Source organism: Neovison vison, chromosome 8, assembly GCF_020171115.1.
Source record: "Neovison vison isolate M4711 chromosome 8, ASM_NN_V1, whole genome shotgun sequence".
Classification (NCBI taxonomy): Eukaryota; Metazoa; Chordata; class Mammalia; order Carnivora; family Mustelidae; genus Neogale; species Neogale vison.
The window spans coordinates 1173189-1193293 of record NC_058098.1 but is presented as its reverse complement, the minus strand read 5'-3'; the positions used below and the strand labels follow the sequence as shown (position 1 = coordinate 1193293).

Below are 20105 nucleotides of genomic sequence, written 5' to 3'. Positions count from 1 at the left end.
CGCAGGAAAGCCCTGTGGCCGCCCCCACAGATGGCTTCCGTCACTCGTCCTAGTTTTCAGAGCTGACTTGACCTCACGGCCACCCTCTGGCGGGGGCTCCTGGGACTGTCCCCACTGACGGGGCAGGAGACTTCCGACGGGGACGCTGTGGGCCAGACACCCTGCCGTGGTCTGCGCTGATCCCCGGCGCTCCCCCAGCACCCCGTCCTCGGGGCTTAGTTCATTTCTGAGACGGGGGTGACGGGGAAGACAGGACGGTGCCGCCCCCGGCCACGCCCTGTGGGCCTCCCACTCCGTGGAACCCGTGGCGCACTTGGCCCCGGTCCCTCACGCTCGGGAGCGGCTGTGTGGGGCTGCAGAGCGGGCCTGTGCCGTTTCCAGAAAACGTGGCTCAGACGCAGGTGGTCCGGCGTCCCCCTGACGAGCTCACTGCATTTCTCGAAGGGGCTTCCTGCCCCTTGTTCTTGTAGGAGGGCTTCAGCTCCTGGCACTACGCTTTCATGGGCCGTTTTAAGTGTCCCGTGCACACGTCCTGTTTGGGGGGGAGCTGGGGGCCGGGGGGCTGTGCGTCTCTCTCCCCCATCCTCCAAATCGTCTGCTGAAGCTCTAACCACCCCCTCCTCCTGGGGGCGGACGGTGTCAGAAGGGGACCCCCAGCAGGTGAGCAGGCCGTGGGCACGGTTAGCGCCGCTTTCCCAAGACGCCAGAGGGTCGCCTCGTCCCCGTCCGCCCCGTGAGGGCACAAGTGGCGGCCGTCTGCAGCCAGAACCCTGTCTCGGCCCCCAGCATCCAGAGCTGTGAGAAGCGCTGTGCTCTGTGTGAACCTCTCGGGCTGGGCCCTTTGTCACAGGGACGCGAGCGGACAGCCCCTCATCGCTCGGTTCATTCACGCAGGAAGCCCTCAGGGACTCACCGGGCCAGGCTCTGCCCCCACGCGGCCTGCTGCGAGTGGGGACGGCGACGCGCCCGTGTTCAGCGCAGCAGCTGCGAGCCGGCCAGAGCAACGCCGCCTCCCTGCCGCCTGCCCCGCTCTCGCCTGGTGCTCCGGCCACACCGGCCGGCTCGCCAGGACGCCCAGGGGAGAGGACGAGCCTGCCGCCGTCTGTGCCGGAGAGGTCAGCCTGTCCACACCTGGAGCTCTGAGCAGTCCGGCACCTGCCAGCCCTCCGCAGGTACGCAGGTCGCCGTCACGGCGGCAGGTGGCAGAGGTGGACGCACCGGGGCAGCGCCAGGCGGGGACGGCCGGAGCCTCTGCCCTCCACGGCGGCTCACGGAGGTTCAGCTCGGTCCCCAGTCGGCAACCAAGACCCGGCGTTGCTTGAAATGCTCCCAAGTGTAACAAATGTACAAATTAGTCTTTTGACAAACACCTTATTAGGAAGGAGATAAAACTCCCTTCGGGGCTGGAGGGACAATGCAGCGGGAGTGGCCCGGGGATGAGAGGCCGGCTCCGGAAGCAGCCTCCCCACAAGGCTGAGTGGACTCCGCGGGCGGCCTCCGTCCTGCCCGGGGGACAGTGACCCCATGCCCCATGCTTCCCAGGGAGGCCAGCGCTGGGACAGCTCCGTGGGCAGACGCACAACCGCTCAGAGCCGCTCTGTCCATCCGCTCCGCCCATCTGCCGTAGCTGCTCTGTCTGTCCACTCCGTCCGTTGCTCCATCCGTCCGCTCTAGCCGCTCTGACAGAGACCAGGCACCTCTCAACAGCGGACGTGTGCGCCTCACAACTCCGGACGCTGAGGTCCACGACAGGAACACAGTGGCAAGAGCCCAACTCCCCGATGGCGATGGTGGCCTCTCGCCGTGTCTTCACGCAGTGGACGGGGCGTAGGAGCTCCTGGGGTCTCTGTGACGAAAGCTCCCGTCCTGTCCCATGACCGAGCCACCCCCGAAGGCCTCACCTCCTTACACCACGTCCTTGGAGCGTGAGCCCAGCCGGTGAAGCTGGGGACACACCGTTCAGTCTGTGGCAGGATCGCTCCCCCGGGTCACGTGAGGCGAGTGCACCCCTAAGGCTGGCATCAGGGGGAGAAGGAGGACGTGCAGGGGATGCACGGGCCGGGAGTGCGAAGCGGGGAGGTGCTGCCCGAGAACCGGCGCCCCAGCGATCCCGTTTCAGGTTCGGTTTCATCGTCGGGGATCCGGTCTACGCGCCAGACTTGGCCGCCGTGTTCGACCGCCACCCGGACCGCAGAGCCTCGCCCCCAGCCCGCAGAAACCAGCATGGCCACGACAGCCCACGTACTCGCCGGGGAAAGTCTGTTCTGAAACACGGCGCTTCCGCGGCAGACTGAGATTCCGCAGGCAGCGGCTCTGCTCAGAATCCCGAGGGCCACGGATGAAGGCGGGAGGCCGAGGCGTCCAGCCCGCACCGTCGTGAGACATTTCCGCGCTCGAGTGACTTCCGTGGTTCTGCATGAGCCGAAGCAAAACAGGAACCTGTATGGGAGCTCAGCACACACACACACACACACACACACACACACACACGCTCAGACACCCGGGCACATATAGGCACGCCAATGCCCAAGAAGCCAGCTGAAGCAGGAACCGGCGTTTGCCGGTTGCAGGGATTGAGGGACGAGGCCCCTGAGCCGCCAGCCCCACACAGCCCTCACGGGACCAGGCGCCCCCGCCCCACCCGGCAGCCAGGGGCTCCCCCGTCTTTGTTTTTGCACTTGAGTCTGAGCCCCAGCAGAGAGCAGGTTCTCCTCTTGTGAGGCTGCAGGACGCGCTGCTGCTTCTTCAAGAAGTCAGAGCCGTGGAGGAGCCTCTCTTCACGGGAAATGAAAACGAGAAGAAACCATCCTGTCCTCCTGCGCACCCGTCACCCAGCTCTGTGGCACCGCCGGGGGCAACACACCAACGCCCTCCTGAGTCGCCTTTACAAAACGCCAGGTTCCGGGCAGGACGGCCCGGCCGCGGCACACGCCGGTCCCAGGGCTCATTCCCTGCCTCCTTGCGGCGTCTCGTCGGCACCGGCGGGTGTATTTTCCTTTCTCAAGGGGTGTTTCTCTCCAAAGAGAAAATGTCATGGTGCGGCCCATGACTCAGGGAGCACACGGTGCATCCGCCAGCTTCTGCCCGGCGCAGGACAGCCCACAGCCGTTGGCTCCAGCAGGGACACCGCCTGTCTCCTCCAGGCGGCAGCCGGGTTGGCTCAGCCGGTCTGAGCTGGGCGCAGGTCTGCGTCTGCTGTCATCTGGCGGCTCCACCGGCCGGGATGAGCCCGAGACGGCCTCACTCTCCTGTCTCAGTTTGCGGCTGGCTCTTGCCTGGGCCTCGCCGTCCAGGAGACAAATGAGCGTTTCTGCACATGGTGGCAGCCACATTCTGGGGAATGAGAGCGGGAAACGTGAGCCTGGCTCAGAAGGCTGCATTTCCACGGCACGTCCCAGGTCCCAGCCAGGCCAGCAAGGGGGCGGCCATAGACTCCCTGTCTCTGTGGGAGGAGCGGCCAGACATGTTGCAAAAGGTGTGTATCCAGGCTGCGGGACACCGTGAGCCGTCTCGGAGGACCCTCCTGCTCGGGCCACCAGCAGGCGAGTTCATGACAGTCTTGGTAGAGGAGGGACCCATGACAGTGCCCCGTGGCCTGGCCCCAACCGCAAGGCTGGGGCCACCAGTGACAATTAAGGCCAACACTCAGGAGCCCTGGAGGTCCCGAGGATGGCAAAGGTGCTGGTGGGCAAGCGTGCCACCTCGGGGCATACGGGGCTGGTGGCAGCTGGTCTGGGGACAGAGCAGGCGTGGGGTTTGTGCACGTTGGTCAGACACGTGGGTCAGATGTCCCACAGCCCAGAGGGTGGCCTCCAAGGTGTTGTTCCAGTTGTAGGAACGTTCTTTCTCTGCTCAGTCCCCGAAAAGCTGTGGGTTTTCCCCACAGTTTCTGGTCAATGAGACTTTGTCTCCAGGTGGCTGAGTTCACTGCGATAACAGCAGACCGGCCACGAGAAGCTGAGACCCCCGGCACTGACCCCCGGACTGACCACTGCACGGTGACCACATTGGCACCTTCGAGCGTAGTCTGCCCACTGGCCCGGCCGGCGCAGGAAGCAGGTGCACCCGGAGGCCGTGGCCTTGCCAGAGCGAGCCGAGAAAACTCCTCTGACCGCGTAGGGCTGGATCAACGGCAGCAGCAGATCGGCCCGAAGGGGCTGGGTAAATGCCCCGGACCACTGCACACCGGGCGGGGCTCCCAGAGCCCACAGCGTGCCCCCGCGTCAACAGCGGGAGATCTGCGGCAGCGGCAGCGGGCGTGGGACCGGATCCAGGGCGGCCGCAGCCTGTCGGGGTGTCTGGCGCGCGTTGCCGTGGCAGACGAAGGCAGTGCGTTCGCCCCCTCTGCCCACCTCTGCCCGCACCTTCCCACCCGCCCGGGCTGGGCGGGACGGCACCTCCAAGAACCCCAGGCTGCGGTTTTCTCTGACCACAGAGCAGGACAAACCCTGTTTCACCAACGCCTCGTGCGGGAGTTGCTGCGGGGACGGAGGCTGACAGCCCGCAGACGGCTCCGAGGGAAGGCCAGGGAAAGCCAGGGCGTGAGACGTCGCACGAGAAAGAGCCTCGCCTCGTCGAGGAGGCCGAGGGGGCCGTGGGGGAGCCTCTAGCCTGGGAGGACATGCGAGATGAGACGCCGAGTGGGGGTTACTAAAGCGGGAGGAGACGCGCCTCCGAGGAGCCACTGTGCCGCCCGAGAAGCCAAGAGTCTCCCTGGGGTCCCTCCTGGGCTCACGCTGACTGCCTTCTGCCTGCCACTGTCCCCACACCCACCCGCCCCTGGGTCCTGCCTCAGCCCCCCAGTTTCTCCCAGCTGTCTGCTGCACCGTCCCCGTGGGCACCGCTCTCTGGGCCCGGGTCCCTCCTTGCCCCCCAGCTCTACCCAGTTCTTCACCCCCTCCTCTTGCTCCTGCGACACCTTTCGTAATGCGACCCCCACCCAGCCCCCGTGGGCCTGAGGCCCACCTCCTCCCCCCCGTCGGTGCCCCTCATCTCTTGGGGCTCTGCGTGAAGATTCCTCCTCCAGAGAACGGCCCCTCATCTCCACCGGACGGCCTCATGCTCGCCGCCGAGTCGTGCACGTTCCCCGTCCTCTGCGCCCGCCTCAGTCTGCGCACACTGCCTTGCACACAGCAGATGCTCCGTGAACGCTCGTGAAGGTCGGATAAGGAGGACCTGGGCACCTGGTGCAGAGGACGGAGGGTGGGCTGCAAAACCGGGGGGACATGGGTGGACACAAGGGAGGGTGCAGCCCTAGGTGCTGCGACATTGCAAGCGGAGACGCCAGGGCAGGACGTGGGGCTGCCCCAGACTGGGGTTCCCAAGCTGGGAAGGAGCTGCTGTCCTGGGCCTGTGTCCCAGGGAGGCCCCGGTCACAGCCTGGTCCCCTCACACCACTTCGGTGGCCGCTGTGCTCCTACAAGAGAAAGGGCTGCCGGTTCCCCAAGCGCAATACCGGGAAATCTCGGCAAACCTCCCACTGCCGGTCTCTGCTCTCGGGAGCGAGGCCTCCCTGGAGCCCATCAGCCCCTCTGGCCCTCGGGCTCGGAGCACCACCCACGGCAGAGGTGCACGGCCCAGGGCGGCGGGGTCCTTCCAGCAAGCCACCCTTCTGACCACGGGAGCTGGAGGCCACAGACCACATTTGTCCTGGTCCTCAATTCATTTCCAACCTGGACCGTCCCCGTTCCTGAGGACCAGGGTCTTCAAGATGGACCAGCCCACCCCCTGCTTTACCGGCAAGAAGCAGGCCCGGCCTGAGAATAGATGAGCTCAGGCCGTTGGGCCCAAATCCTGGCTGCTTTGCTCTTTGGTACCTAGAATCAGAGAGCTGGGCCCCTGTCACCGCAGCGGCCGGCTCTCGCACGGAGGGCGGCCTGTCTCGGGTCCGTCAGGCCTCTTTACTGTTTCAGAGTCCATGGTTGGTCACATGGTCGTGTTCTCTCGGGGGTGGAAGGAAGAATGGTCATCGGGGACCCTGCTCTGAGGTAACCGGGTGGCGGGCGCTCCTGCCCTTCGCTGAGTGGGGCTGAGGGGAGCCGTGGCAGGGGACCCCGCTACCGTCTCTGAGGTCACAGCTGCCCTGGGTGGAGGCCCCAGTGGCCACCTGGCAGGGAGAGAGTGAAGCATCGCCGCTGGGAGGGAAGCCAGAGAACAGGGCCCCAGAGTCATGTGCAGCCCTAGTTGGGCTTGGGGTGTGGGTGGCCCCTTCCGGCCCTCCTCCGTCACACCGGCCACCGCACTCCGGGTCCACCATAATCAGATTCACCTAAAGCAGGGACAGAGCGTTAATTCTATTGAAAGGAGCTGGGTACAGACCAGATGTCCACAGGAGCAGTGACCAACTCTGCTGGGGGACAGTAATTTGAAATTGGGAAGGAACAGGATATTTGCTGAACTGCCCACACAATTACATGGCGAGAAAACACTGACGGTCATGGGGTGCAGGTCCATCTGCTGGCAACGCCGGGAGCACAGAGAACAGGGCGGATGTGGAGGACGGTCCCCCGCCAAGCCCTGGCTGTGCACGGCTCTCCTGACCCCGCTGCTGAGGTGCCGGGGACGCCTGCTCCTGCTCTGGCTCGGACTCCCCGCCCCACAGCACAGGAGCTCCCCGTCTCACAGAACCCCCCAGACACAGATGAGGGATCTGCTGAACTGCCTCGACACCCACTCCCGCCGGCGTCCGCGCATGGCCCCCCACCCCACCTGGGTCTTGACGGGGACCAGGTCCCATGTTTTCCTGGCATGGAGCAGAGCTTCGATGCCCCAGGGTTCTGTCAAAGGCAAAATCCCCAGGACGATCCACAGACTTGGCGCGACGTGTAATCCCTTGGAGTCTAATTAATTCCCTGCACATTAGAAAAATGCACACTAAAGGCTCAGCAAACCTGATCAAATCAGCAACTGTTTGACTTCTGAAGAACTGGGAGCCACCCCACAAGACAGACTTGGTCACCGCAAGAACACCGTCGCCGTCACGGTGTGAGGGTCGGGGAACGACAAGAACCGGGCACGGCTCACGTGCTCCATGGTCTCCGTGGGTCAGGTGACCACCAAGGCGCCTTCCTGTCCCCCTCGCAGGCACAGAAGCGGGACCGGGCCGCAGGGTTGGCCAGCCATGCACCTGCTCGCTGCTCACTACTCTGCCGTCCTTGTCAACCCGGGTGCTGCTACTTAGCAGATGATTTGAACATTCTCTTGGGCTTTTTAAGCAACAGATATTTGAAAACATGGCAAACAGGCCTTCAGCCCACAGCCCCGGCAGCCGCACCGCACAGATGCCTTCCGTGTGCTTCCCAGAGGCGCCGGCGCGACCGAGACGCAGCTCGCCACCCCAGCTGCTGTGGAGGCTAACGAGCCCCCAGCTCTGAGCCGGGGCCAGGCCTCGCGTGCCCCTCCTGGGTACTCCCGGGGAGGGGCCGTCCTGCTCCTCCTGGAGGAAGGGACAGGCCTATTGGGAAGCAGTTTCCCTAATCTGATTGAGGGTCTCCCGGCAGCCCAGCTGGAGCCAGTGCGGCAGCACAGCCGGAGGCAGACAGGATGCGGCTCGGTGCGGGGGGCCGGGGGGGGGGTCCTCCAGATTCACTCCAGATTCACTCCCAGGATTCACTGCAGGAGTGGCAGGCAGGGTGGGGGGAGGACCTCCCACACAGGTCACACAGGTTACAGGTGCGCCCCTGCCCCTCATCAGGAAAAGAGACGGGATGGAGTATTCCTGAGGGTGCCTGCTCCTGGCTGGCTTGGGGTCTCCCCGAGTCCTCCCTACCCCAGCCCAGCCCAGGCCCACCCACCGCAGACCATGACCTCTGGTCTCCCCTCAAGGTCTACCCCGCCCCTGTCCCTGGAGCAGCCACCTGCTTCGGTGTCGCTGTCCATGGTGCTGAAGCCCCAGCTTCCTGGGCTGAATCATTCCCTCCTGGGAGTCCCCAGTAAGTCTGGTCCCTCCGATCCAAGCCCTAGGGGACCATGGGGACCGTGGTGGAGCAAAAGGGAGAGCAAGGAAAGAAGAGAGAAATGGACAGAGGTTCGGCCCGGAGAGATCAGCAAGGAGTCATGAGTTTTGGACTGGAAATTGTTCTCAGAAATTCGTACTCACCCCAAAACAGTGTCCTCCCTGGGCAGTTGAGGGCAGGGCTTGTGTCCAGCGAAGTTTCACGGATGAAGATAGAGTGGCCGCACGCTAGTCCGGCCATTGCCCAAACCCAGGGGATGCACGTTCCTGCCATCCAGGAGGCAGGAGGTGGGAGGGAGGTGAGTATGGCAGCTGTGGGTCGGACAGGGTCTGGGCGCATAGCTGGGTCCGGGCCGCGGCTTCTGTGAAGTGAGAACACCGACAGAGTCTAGCTCGTCAATCCAGTGCGTATTCGATGAAGGACGTGCGGAGCCCTGAGCTTGCTGTCCGGCTCGCGACAAGCTCTCCGTCCATGCTTAGCTGACGGCTGTGTGTCACCTGGAAGGGGAGTTGGAGGCGCTCACGGTGACCTTGTTACATCTGCTTATTAGAGCCGGCAGTGTGGGAAGGATGGTGGTCGGAGAGCTCTGTGGCCGGAAGCAGACTCCTGACCTGTGGAGTCCTCCTCCCTGGGTGGCCCTGCAGACACTAAACATGACTCATGTGGCCTCTCCAGGTCACACACCCCATCCTCTTCCACCTGTGGACTCACACATGTCCACAGCTCCTCCCCAGAAGCCCAAGACTGGGGCCAGTGCTGACCCACAGTGCAGTGTGCAGCTCAATACTGGTCTGTTTGTTTCCCAGATGTGTGTCCATGGGAAGGTGTCCTTGTTGGGTGGTGGGTCCCAGCAGTGTCTGAAGCATCAAGGTGCTTGTTGGATGAGGAATGGAAGATTCTGGGCTGTGGCACCTTGAAGGACCCTTTTCTTGTCTTTGGTCCACCCCTGAAGTGAGGACATACCCACTGAGCTCCGGTCCCTTGTGCCTCTGACCCTTCCCAGTCCTGGGGTGGGGGCATGTGGGATTTCCATGTGACCATGCGGGCAAGGATCCCAGGCCCCTGTCACGGACGCACACGTAGGAGAAGCAAACCACGTGTCCCACTGATTCCGTTCCTGTGCCTTCAGTTCAGGAGGGCATGACAGGCGCCTCCCAGCCCTCCCCCCAGGTCAGCCCATATTGGCCTCCATTGGGGTTCCCCCTGGGAACGGTCTCCTTACTTCGCACTAGCTGCTCTGGGCTTGCTTTCTTCGCTCAACTAGTGTCCCGGCCCCACGCCCGGTCGGACTCATTCCTGACGCCAACAGAGCAGCTCCTGGTGTGGATGCACCGTAGCTCACTGGATGGCCGAAGGGTGGGCTCTGGTGCTCTTGTTGGGTTTTTGCTGCTCTGAGGGGTGGTGACACGCCAGGACTCTGGAATGACTCCCATCACTGTCCCTGCTCTCAGCAGCGCCAGAAGAAGGAGACCGGTGCGTGTTTGCTCGTGTGACGCGATTGCTGGGTCTGAGGAGGGGTTCTGTTCCACCTGGGGACCGACTGGAGGCTGGGGGCCACCCCTCTGAGCCAGGGCCTGGTGGGGCCGCTCACCTGCCAAGCCAGCTGAGGAGGTCCCAGCACTCTCTCCATTGGGGAGTTTGGACAAGAAGCTGAACCACCGGGATTCATGCCTTTCCCCTCACTACAGGCTGGTTGTTGAGCCCGGAAGCAGTGTGAGCCCAGGGCCCAGCTCTTTATTTAAACACACGGGGTGAAGCAGAGAGAAACAGGCCACCGTACTACACAAAAGATGGTTCTACAGAGGAAGTGAGCAGTGGGCGTAGGTCGTCTGAAGGCAGAAGGAGAGGAGCCTCACTGGCGAACCCCCTCGCAGACGGAGGGCCCCGGGGCCAGGCTCGGCTCCCTGCACCCCCTGCCTGCTGCGTGCGTCCCGCAGTACGGGGGATCAGCCCTCCCTTCCAGCAGACCTTCTGTCCCTAAAGGCAGACCTCCTCTTTATTGCTTCACGGTTCCACTCCGCCCCTCACCGGTGACCAGTGCTGGAGCCAGAGACCAGCCCCGAGTCCGCAGACAGGGCTGGCCGTGCCAATGTCTCGGGCGTGCTGGCGCAGTCCCACACTGAGTGCCCCCCACCTGCTTCCTCGGCTCTCCCAGTAACAGCCTGGGCACTCCTGAGTACGGACCGCGCTCACAGCACTGAGCTGAGTGTGCATACTATCCCCCTTTAGAAATGAGAAAGCTGGGTCTCGGGGGCCATTCGGGAACTGCCCAAAGCCACAGCTCACCGGCCAGTGCACAGCCAGGTCTGTCTGAGACCAAGGTCCACACCCCAACCAGGCGCCCTTGCTTCCCCGAGGCCAGCCCGCCTCAGGAGTTTCCAGCTCAGGCCTGGGCTTCGGAGCCCAGAGGCTAGGCAGGGAAGGAGGGAGGCAGGAGGCCTCCACAGTCCTGGCCTGGCGCTCAGAAGAGCTGTCCTCCCCCAGTCAGCCGGAGCTGGCCAAGCGGTCAGTCAGGGCCATGGGGGTTGGAGGACAGGCTCTGACCAGGGGTCTCTGGAGGCTCCGGGTCCACCTCAAAGCCGCAGAGGGAGACGGGGAGGGGCCAGGGGGACGGGCACACCTGGAGGGGCGGTGGGACAGGAATTTCTCCTGGGGCTGAGAGAATGGTTTTTTTCCATCATTGATTTTTTACAGCAAAACTTTATAGCAGTGCCGGGATGACTTTATTTCCCAAATTCCGACAGCTGAATGTCTGTGATGAAAGTAGGCTTTCCGCGATTCTCCGGGTAGTTTCCTGGCTTTGATTTCTACATTTTCATCTTCGCTCCATCTGGATTTTTGGTGTGGGATCTCTGAGCTACAGGACAAGCTTCGAGACCCAATTCAGATTGTCCTAAGGGGAATAAAGCCTTTATCTTACTGAGGAAGAACTAGAAGTCTGGCCGCGGCTGGATCCCGGAGCTCCAGCAATGCCCTCGGTGTCCTCCTCCCCCTCGGGCTGGTTCTTCCGGGCCGGGCTCCTTACGGGCTGGGAAAATGGTACCAAATCTTACAAAGGCATCTTCCCTCTCTGCCATGGGCTCAGCAGGACAAAGAGGTCGTGGCTCCTTCCTGAATTAAAGGCCTGCTGGAGGGTGAGCCACTGGGTAGAGGGGTGGGTGGTTTCAGGGAAGCAGCGGGGAGGGGGACAGAGGCTTTCTGGCCGTCACCCACCCTCTCCCTCCTGCTTAGATGCTGCACTTGGCCTCGTCGGGAGCCATTTCTGGCCTCTGCTGTGCCGCCCCTCTCTTTGTCCGTTTATCTGTGCCAAATTGTTCTCGCAAATTCTCCGTTTCATGGGTGGGGTGGGAGGTAAGTGGGTGGTAAGTTGACGGTACTGACCCATCGCTGTTCCTCTCCAGAACTTTCCTGGCCGCTATTACATTATGCCTCTATTTGCATTTTAGAATCAGCCAGTCTGTCCCCAGGTCTTCTGTGTTATCGGGACAAATGCGTGGGCCAGGCCCGGTGCCCATCTTTCGTCCGCCTGCCTGGGGAGGCCCCCGCTTCCCGCACCCGAGCCCTCCTGCCCTCCTGTGGTGACAGGACAGCATCCCCAGAGATTGTCCACGAGGCTCACGAGACGTGGTCCTGTTCGCTCATGGTGAAGGGTGGGCTGCTCCCCGTTCCCAGAACCAGGGGGCAGGAAGGAGCCCCCAACCAAGCTGCAAGCTTTGGCAAGAGAAGGCAAGCCCCAAGGTCATGTGCCCCCCGGGGTTTCCACAGCCAGTTGCAGTCTCGGTCTCCAGGCTGGAGGGGTGGGGGACTCGGGGAAAGACCCCTGCCCTCTAGCAGCCGGCGCTGGCCTGAGCCCACGATCAGGGCAGGCCTGCGGGTCAGGCCGCTCCTCCCTCCGGACTTCAGCAGCAAGGGCCTGGACCCCTTCCATTGGGGGATCCACGGGGGCCTCTGAACAGACCCCAGAGGCCCCCGAGCTGGGCCCTGCCCACTGCTTACACCCCCACTGGCCCTTGGAGGTGGCCGTGTTTACCGCCTGTTCTCAGCGGGGTTTGGTATCTCAATGTTTTGACATTTAAAATCTGTGTTGGATACATTCGTTCTGTTTAAATTGTGCCGGGCCGAGGTGAGTCACAGGGAATTAGTCTGTCTCCTGGGCCCAGAGCCGACGTCCTGCTGCACCCCGGCCCGGCTTCCAGCCCAGGAGCAGACCCAGAAACCTTCCTGGAGTGGCCTCTCTGCCCCTGTCACCTCCCCACCGTCCAGCGGAAGGTGGGTTCCAAACAACAGAGCTGGGAAGGGGTCCCACCGGGGAGCTGCCCCCCGGCTCGGCAGACACAGGAGAGAAGGGCGTCGGCGTGGGAGCTGTCAGGAACCCGGGGGCCTCTCTCTGGCCTGTGTGTCCTCCCATTCAGCAGAGCCTTGTTCCAGTGGAACTGGAGTTGACCCTCAGGCCACTGCCTCCTGGGAGGTCTCGTGGCCTCCCGGGTGGGGCCTGAGGGTGGGCAGGCCCTCTGCAGGTCTGAGCTGGAGGTCTGAGCTGGCGTCTGCTCAACGGAGCAGGCATGGGAGTCTGCCCTGTTCTGGACAGACGCCCGACCGCCAGGAGGGCCACAGAGGAAAGCTGCCCGCAGCCCTGGTGGCCGCTGGGTCTGGCTAGGCTCTGCGTGTGTGAGCAGGACAGAGGTGCGGCCGTCCTCACCCTGGGGACACCGTCCCGTCGAACGATTGAGGGTCCTTGGGCTGCAGGCAAACCCGGCTAGGGGCGGCAAGAGGGGCCGGCTGGAGCCCGGGGAGGCCCCGGGCAGACCCCTGGAACTTTCCAGCGAGTCAGAGCTGCCAGGCCGGAGCCAGTGCAGGCGGCCTCTCCAGGGGCAGCCAAAAGCCTCTGTGAAGGTGAAGTTCAAAGGGAGCACACGGGGCAGCTTGGCAGGGCCTGGGACGCGCCCCTGTGACTCCCCTGGCAGGCGAGGTCACCCGGCCCCTGCCCAGAGCAAGCGGCCACAAAATCTGCCCTGGGAGGTGATGCCAGTTTTAGGACTGGCTCCAGGGGATGCCTGTTCCCCGTCACCCACCGCGGCCACCCCTCAAAGGGGCTGCAGGGATTGGTCTTAGCCTGGTGTCCTGGAAGGGCCTGGTCAAGTGTAGCCCTCGGACTGTCCGGGCCTCAGCTTCCCCGGATACAAATGACGTGGAAGTTAGAGGTGCTCATGAGAAGCTCTTTTCGAGGAGCTGAGGGGCCGTGGGTGGGGCAGGAGAAAGGTCTCGCCTGTTTGTCCAAACATGGACTGTCCATATATGGGAGGGCTGCTGGGCTTGGCCATCCTGGAGGACAGCCCGGGGCTCGGGGACTGCATCCATGACGCGTTGTGTCCTGGCCTGGGAACATCGAGCCCAGCCCTTCCCCACAGCGAGGACACACCAGAGTTTATTCCCCGCACGGTCGGTAGGCTGAGCCCTGTGCAGAGGGGTTTGCCGACGTGGCAGACGGTCTGGGAACCCTTCTGAGCCGGGGGTGGGTTGGAAGCCAGTCTGCCCCAGAAGACCAAGCACCTTCCATACTCCAGGTCCCATCTGGTGGGGCAGATGGCAGGGTGGTGTCCCCTCCACACCAGCCTGATCGCTGTCCTTCCCTGCCTCTCTGCAGATTAACACCTTCATGTCCTTTGTGTTCCCCATGGTGGTCATCTCCATCCTGAACACCATCATCGCCAACAAGCTGACCGTCATGGTCCGCCAGGCCGCTGAGCAGGGCCAGGTGTGCGCGGCTGGGGACCAGCACGGCTCCTTCAGCATGTCCGTCGAGCCTGGCAGGATCCAAGCCCTGCAGCACGGCGTCCGGGTCTTACGTATGTAACCTCTGGGCCCATAGGGATGGGTGGCAGCTGGGGGCCAGCAGAGCAGCCGCCTCACGCCCCCAAACAGGGCCGAGTTGGAGACCCCGGCAACGGAGCAGCCCCGGTAGACTCAGAAGCCTGGCTGCACCCACTCATCTGCCCGCCACCTCCCAGCCATCTCCGTCCACCATCCGCCCACCCACCAACGGGTCTGTCCAGCCAGCCAGCCCTGCACTCATCCGTCTGTCCATCCATCTCTCCCTTCTTCTGTGCGTCCGTCCACTGACCCATCGCCCATTAACCGTCCGTCCATCCTGTCACTCATCCATTCACCGATTCCCCAGGCTCCCGAGCACGGACTCAGGGGCAGGCCGCTTGCTCTCACAGCCATGGAGCGCAGAGGTGTGGGTTGCCGCGTGTGCCGAGAGACCGATGCCGGCTGGAGAGACGCGAAGAGCACCCCCGGACGGCGGCCCACGCTCTAATAAGGAAGCCTGAAGACCAGCCCTTACAAAGGCCCCGAGCCAGCCCCCTTCACAGGAGAGCGCAGGGTCGAGCTTGCGCTCTTGTGGGTCGTGGTGCTCCCTGTGGGGGTCCCTGGGCCTGGCTCGTGCCCAGAGGCGGCATCCTTGAGGAGGCTCTTTCTCAAAACACCCCGCCCCCCAGTCCCCACTGCTGAAGCAGCCCCACCCAGCCCAGCCCCCACCCCGACCCCGACCACCTACCTCGTGCTTCCCAGCAGCCCTCCCAACTGCTGCCATCCTGACCCAGCGGACGGGCCACCTGCCCCGCAGCAGCCACTGCTTCTTGAAAGAAAGAGTCCCAGAGCTGCACCATCCAGTAGGAACATGACCCAGACCCCACACACAATTGTAAATGCTCTAGTAACCACATTGTTTAAAGAAGAAATAGATAAAATCCATTTACATAATTAATTTGGGCTAATATTTCCAAAATCTTGTCATTTCGGCATTAGTCATGGTAAGAGTCTAAGAGCGTTCCTCAGCCCACAGTAACCTTGTGGCCAGTGACCAACAGGCTGTGTCCAGGGGTCAGCAACACTGCCTTCGCTTCCGCTGTGTCAGGGACAGGCTTCCTGGAACATTCCAGTGCCGCCGACCCATCTCCTGCCGCCAACAGGTGACCCTCCCATCATGGGGTCTCCCCCAGGCCAGGTCTCCTGGGCCAGGAGGGTCAGGGCAGCCACCAAGGGGCCCGGGCCCCCAAACCCAGCAGCTGCTGCAGGTTCCCCCCATGTCCCAAGATGAGGACACACCATGTCCAGGACAGCCCAGCCAGCCCCGGGTTCTCCCAAGTGGCTTTTTTATTGCTTTCTTTTTCTCTGTGGTGGAATGCGCCTAGCACGCGATTGGCGGTCTGGACCGTCTGTAAGTGTCCGTTCAGTGGCATTACATACGTTCATGCCGTCGATCTCCAGAACATTTTCATCTTACCAAACGGAAACTCTGTCCCCGTAAAGCTCTAACTCCCCGGTCACTCTTCCCCAAAGCCTGACAACCACCCCCTCCTCTCTGTCTCTATGGATTCGGCCACTCGAGGGGCCGAGGTAAGTGGGATCATCTTTTATGCCCGGTTTATGTCTCTGAGCACGAAGTCCTTACCGTTTGCCCAAGTCGTGGCAGGTGGCAGAATGTCCTTTCTTTTTAAGGCTGCGCATACTCCAGGGTCCGGACACACTGCGTTTACCCGCCGGGCGCGTGGACACCTGGGTTGCTTCCGCCTTTTGGCCATCGTGAACAGTGCCACGGGCGTACAAACATTGGGTTGAGTCCCTGCTTTCAGTGCCTTGGGGATTATAGCCAAGGGCAGAATTGTTGGGTCATAGAGTAATTCTATTTTTAATTTTTTGAAGAACTGCCATACCGTTTCCCAAAGTGGGTATTTTGGATACCTGCTGGACGTCCGAAGTGGACATTGCATTTTGCATTCCCAACAACCCTGCAGAAAGGTTCTCATTTCTCCACATCCACACCAAAAATCACTGTTTTCTCAGGGTGTAGGCATTGGTTTGTTTCATAGAGCCATGGTGGGTGTGGGCTGGCACCTCATTGTGGTTCGGGTTTGGATTCGTCCCAGGGTGAGTGACGAGCACGTTGCCATGTGCTGAGTAACCACCTGTGTGTCTTGTTCGAGTCCTTTGCCCATTTTTATTTATTTTTTAAAAAGGTTTTATTTATTTACTTGACAGAGATCACAAGTAGGCAGAGAGGCAGGCAGAGAGAGAGGGGGAAGCAGGCTCCCTGCTGAGCGGGGAACCCAACGCAGGACTCGATCCCAGGACTCCCAGATCAATGACCTGAGCCAAAGGCAGAGGCTTTAACCCACCGAGCCACCCTGGTGCCCCTTGCCCATTTTTAAACACATAATTGGGTTGTTTCATTTTTGCTGTTGCCTTTTCATGCTCTGTGCGTCCTGGATGTTAATCCCCGATCAGATGTGCGATGCAGTGTTCTTTCCTGTTCTGTGCACTAACTTTGCACTCTGTTGCCTGTGTCCTTTGGTCCTGTATCCAAGCACTCACTGCTGGACTCGGTGTTGTCAAATTGGTGCCCATCATTTTGCTCCAAGAATTTTGTACTCTTTGCTACATTTAGATCTTTGATCCATTTTGAGCTAATTCTGTATATGGTGTGAGGTAGGGGTCCAGTTTCCTTCTTCTGCACATGGCTGTCCCGTTTCCCCAGTATTGTTTCCGGCACCGTGGTCTGGGCAGCCTTGTCAGAAATCGTCTGCCCATAGTAGTGAGGGTTATTTCTGGGCTCTCTGTCCCGTGGTCTCTGTGTCTGTCTTCAGGCCGATGTCCCACTGTTCCAGCCACTGCAGCTTGATGGTGGGTTTTGAAACCGAGACATGAGCGTCTCCAGCTTCACTCTTCTCCCTCGAGTGTCTCAGGGGTCCCTCAGGGCTCCACGTGGATCTTAAGACAGGTTTTTCTTTTCAGCAGGAAATACCGTCAGCATTTTGAGAGAGGTGGCACAGAATCTGTGTTAGCTGTGGGTGACATTTTAACCGTGTTCAGTCTTCTATGCGCAGAATAGGACCCATTTCTCTCTGTGTCTCAGGGGCCGTGGTCATCGCCTTCGTGGTCTGCTGGCTGCCCTACCACGTGCGGCGGCTCATGTTCTGCTACATTTCCGATAAGCAGTGGACCCCGTGAGTACCGGGAGCCTGGGGCAGAGCGGGAAGCCTTGGGCTGGGAGCAGCTCATCCTGCGGGTTGGCATGGGAGGTGGGGATGCTGAACAGGGAAGCTCAGGACAAGGGTGCAGGTCAGGGGTTCCCACGGGTTCGTGGTGTGGCCACAGATGGGTGGGGGAAGGAAGGAAAGCACAGAGGGACAGATGCCACGGGACAGGTTATAGCAGAAAAGGAAAGCAGCTCCTAAGAGAGGGGGAATGAGAGAAGTTTAGAGACTTCTGGAGAGCAACAAGAAGGGCTCTGCTGGGGGGGGGCAGCTATGTGGGCGCCCTAGACCACCTCCACGCTGGGAAAAGTTAGGAGGACTCCCTGGACTCAGGGAGAGCCACACCCATGCTGTGCCCCATCGCACCCCAAGGACACACGGCAAAATCAGGAAAAGCCTACAGAGGGGTCCGGGAGACCAGGCACAGCTTCCAGAACCCCCTCCTGGCTATCTGGCCCAGAAGGAGCTGAGACCACGTGTGAAATGCTGTCTCCCGGGAAGCTCGCCAGAGGCCCGGCACCCAGGGCGTCTGCTGGGGCCGGTCATGTGGGCACCCCTGGCTGGCGGGGGCCCAAATCCCAGAGTCCCGGCGGGGAGGAGCTGCTCAGCATCAACCCCGCTGTTGGCACAGACAGGTTAGGCCCGGAGAGCCCCACCTCTCAGGACGGAGAATCCCTGAAATCCACGCTCCCAGACAGCGGCGAGGCTAGCCTGGCCAGCAGGCCCCTCTGAGACGGCAGCCTTGGGCCCACCATGTGAGCTTTTGTCTGTGCAGCTCCGAGCCCGGGGTGCAGGTTCTTTCCAGTGATGCGGAGCTGGCAGGGAGGGAAGATTGAGGGCAGAGGAGGAGAAGGGCAGGGAGCAGAGCCCCAAGGTAAAGGGTTCTTGAAACTCAGGGCTGCCTGCTGGGAAAGTAGTGAGGGAGTGAGATGCCTGTGAGTGGAGGCAAGCAAGCTGAGGGAAAGTTATGCAGCTGCCCAGGAGGCAAGGAGGGGGTTCCTGCCCTGGCTGTTTGGTGGAAGCTGGGGACCAGCACGCCCTACAGCCCAGGCGTGCCAGGATTCTGCACAAGGAAGGGCCGCCCAGGTGCCATGCAGGGAGAGGGGGAGACGGGCTCGGCAGGGCTGCCACAACCCAGCTGCGCCGACTGGTGCCAGCAGGAATGTGGGCAGAACTTCCAACTTCTCTAGAGACGCCAGAACCTGAAATTTATTACGAAACATCCGCACGTCAAAACATTTACAAGGAGTTTTTACGATTCTTGTCCCAAGCCAGCGAGGGTCCGCGGCTGCGAGGCCGTGCAGGCCTGAGAGCCTCTCCCTCGCCCCCGCAGGCTCCTGTACGACGTCTACCACTACTTATACATGCTGACCAACGCCCTCTTCTACGCCGGCTCCGCCGTCAACCCCATCCTCTACAACCTGGTGTCCGCCAGCTTCCGCCAGGCCTTTCTGGCCACACTGGCCGGCCTCTGCCCGCTGTGGGGACGCAGGAGGAAGAGGCCGGCCTTCTCGAGGAAGACCAACAGCGTGTCCAGCAACCACACCTTCTCCAGCAACGCCACTCGGGAGACGCTCTATTAGAGCCGGGGTGGGGCCCAAGGAGGGGGCCGGGAGAGCCGGGGAGGGGTGGCCACTGGGCCTCCATGCCCCCCACCCCCGGAGCTGGAATGGGGCTCAGCGGAGGCCTAGGACCTGGCGCCCACCCCCAGGGGCCCCATCTCTTTCAGCGTCCCCGTCAGCACCCCGCACCCTCCCTCCACACCTCTTTGAAAACCAGGAGAGACCGCCCCTCTCCCAGATCCAGAAAGGGCCTCTCATCAGAAGAAATTAGTGGTGCCTGAGAGGCAGACTTTGTTCCCACACCGCTGGGGGTCAGGACAGAAACGAAAGGCACAGGCCGGGCTGGGCGGACACGGGAGGCAGCGGCCCCGAGAGGCCAGGGCGCCGGGAGGAGCCGGGCTTGTGGAGCTGCCACCGTCCTCCGCAAGGAGACGGCGCGGGATGGCAGGGGTCCGGACCCCACCTCTCCAGGGGCGATTCCTAGGAAGCTTTGGTATGCCCCGAAGGACAGCAAGGGGTCCCGTGGGTCAGGCACTGGCCAGACCCAGGCCTCCCCCTCCTCCCTGCCAAGACGGCCAGGCTCTACCCAGACGCCCGCCCACTGGGAGCTGGCCTGGATGTCTGCTTGGCTCGGCAGGGGTCTTGCCTCCTGGCACCTGCCGTGCATCCCAAGCCAGGCCGTGTGTGTCCCGGCTGCGTGGGTGAGCTTCCTGAGGGGCAGGGCAGGCTCCCTGAAGAGCAGAGGCCATGGCCAGGTCCCAGAGGGAGGCCTTTGGTGGCGACTAGGCCACAGGTGAGGGGGAGGGGCCGTGGGTCCAGGCAGCTCCCTGGGCCAGCAGCCAGGCCAAGGCCCAGCATCCCAGCATCATTTGTCACGGCCCCAGGCCACAGGTCGCAGCCCCAGCCCCAGGCACCCGGGAAGGCAGGGGTCTCCTTGATCTGTAAGAGCCGGTCTCCAGACAGGACGGCCTCCTGGCCTTGCCCTAGAAGGTCCCCTGAGCTAGGGGGAGACAGATCCCAGAGGAGCTGCCCAGAACAGCGAGAGGTCTGGAAAATGAAATGCAGGCTTTTTTAAAGTAGGTTCTCACTGCCCTGAAGGGGGACTGTCAGGCAGATGGCCGTGAGCCTCCCTGACTCAGGACACAAAAGGCCTGGTCTGAGCGCCGGGGCACCGTGACCCCATCCCCCACCCAAAAAATGACAAGCTGGCAAGTCTCCACGGTGGCTTTGGATCTGGACCCCCGACTTGAACCCTACAGGATCCTTCTCCAAGCACAGGACCTTTCCGGGCAGTCGGCCGAGCGCCAGTCCTTGGCCATGACCCAGGGGCCATCCGCAAGGGGAAGTAGGCCAGCCCAGACCTCACGCATGGGCACCTGCTCCGGGCAGGCAAGGGGGCCACTGGGCCCTGAGGGGCAGGCAGCGAGCGGCCATCAGTTGGGCAAAGGCTGAGGCGAGGCCCAGGCGGTGGGCATTGGAGCAAGAGCCTAGACTCCTTCTGAGAGACCCTCAGACCCCCTCCCCGACCCAGTGTTTGGCACCTCGGGCAC

The 20105-nt window shown here is 62.2% G+C and overlaps 1 protein-coding gene across 1 annotated transcript in view; it reads left to right on the top strand.

Annotated features, from left to right (window-relative positions):
* NTSR1 (neurotensin receptor 1) overlaps positions 1-18868 on the top strand; it is a 39035-nt gene extending 20167 nt beyond the window's left edge. The window contains exons 2-4 of the mRNA XM_044262271.1: positions 13600-13801; positions 16873-16963; positions 18327-18868. Of these exons, the coding sequence (XP_044118206.1) occupies positions 13600-13801; positions 16873-16963; positions 18327-18576 (543 nt within the window). The 3' untranslated portion in view covers positions 18577-18868. The remainder of the gene's footprint in view (positions 1-13599; positions 13802-16872; positions 16964-18326) is intronic.
* Positions 18869-20105: the final 1237 nt, after the last annotated feature.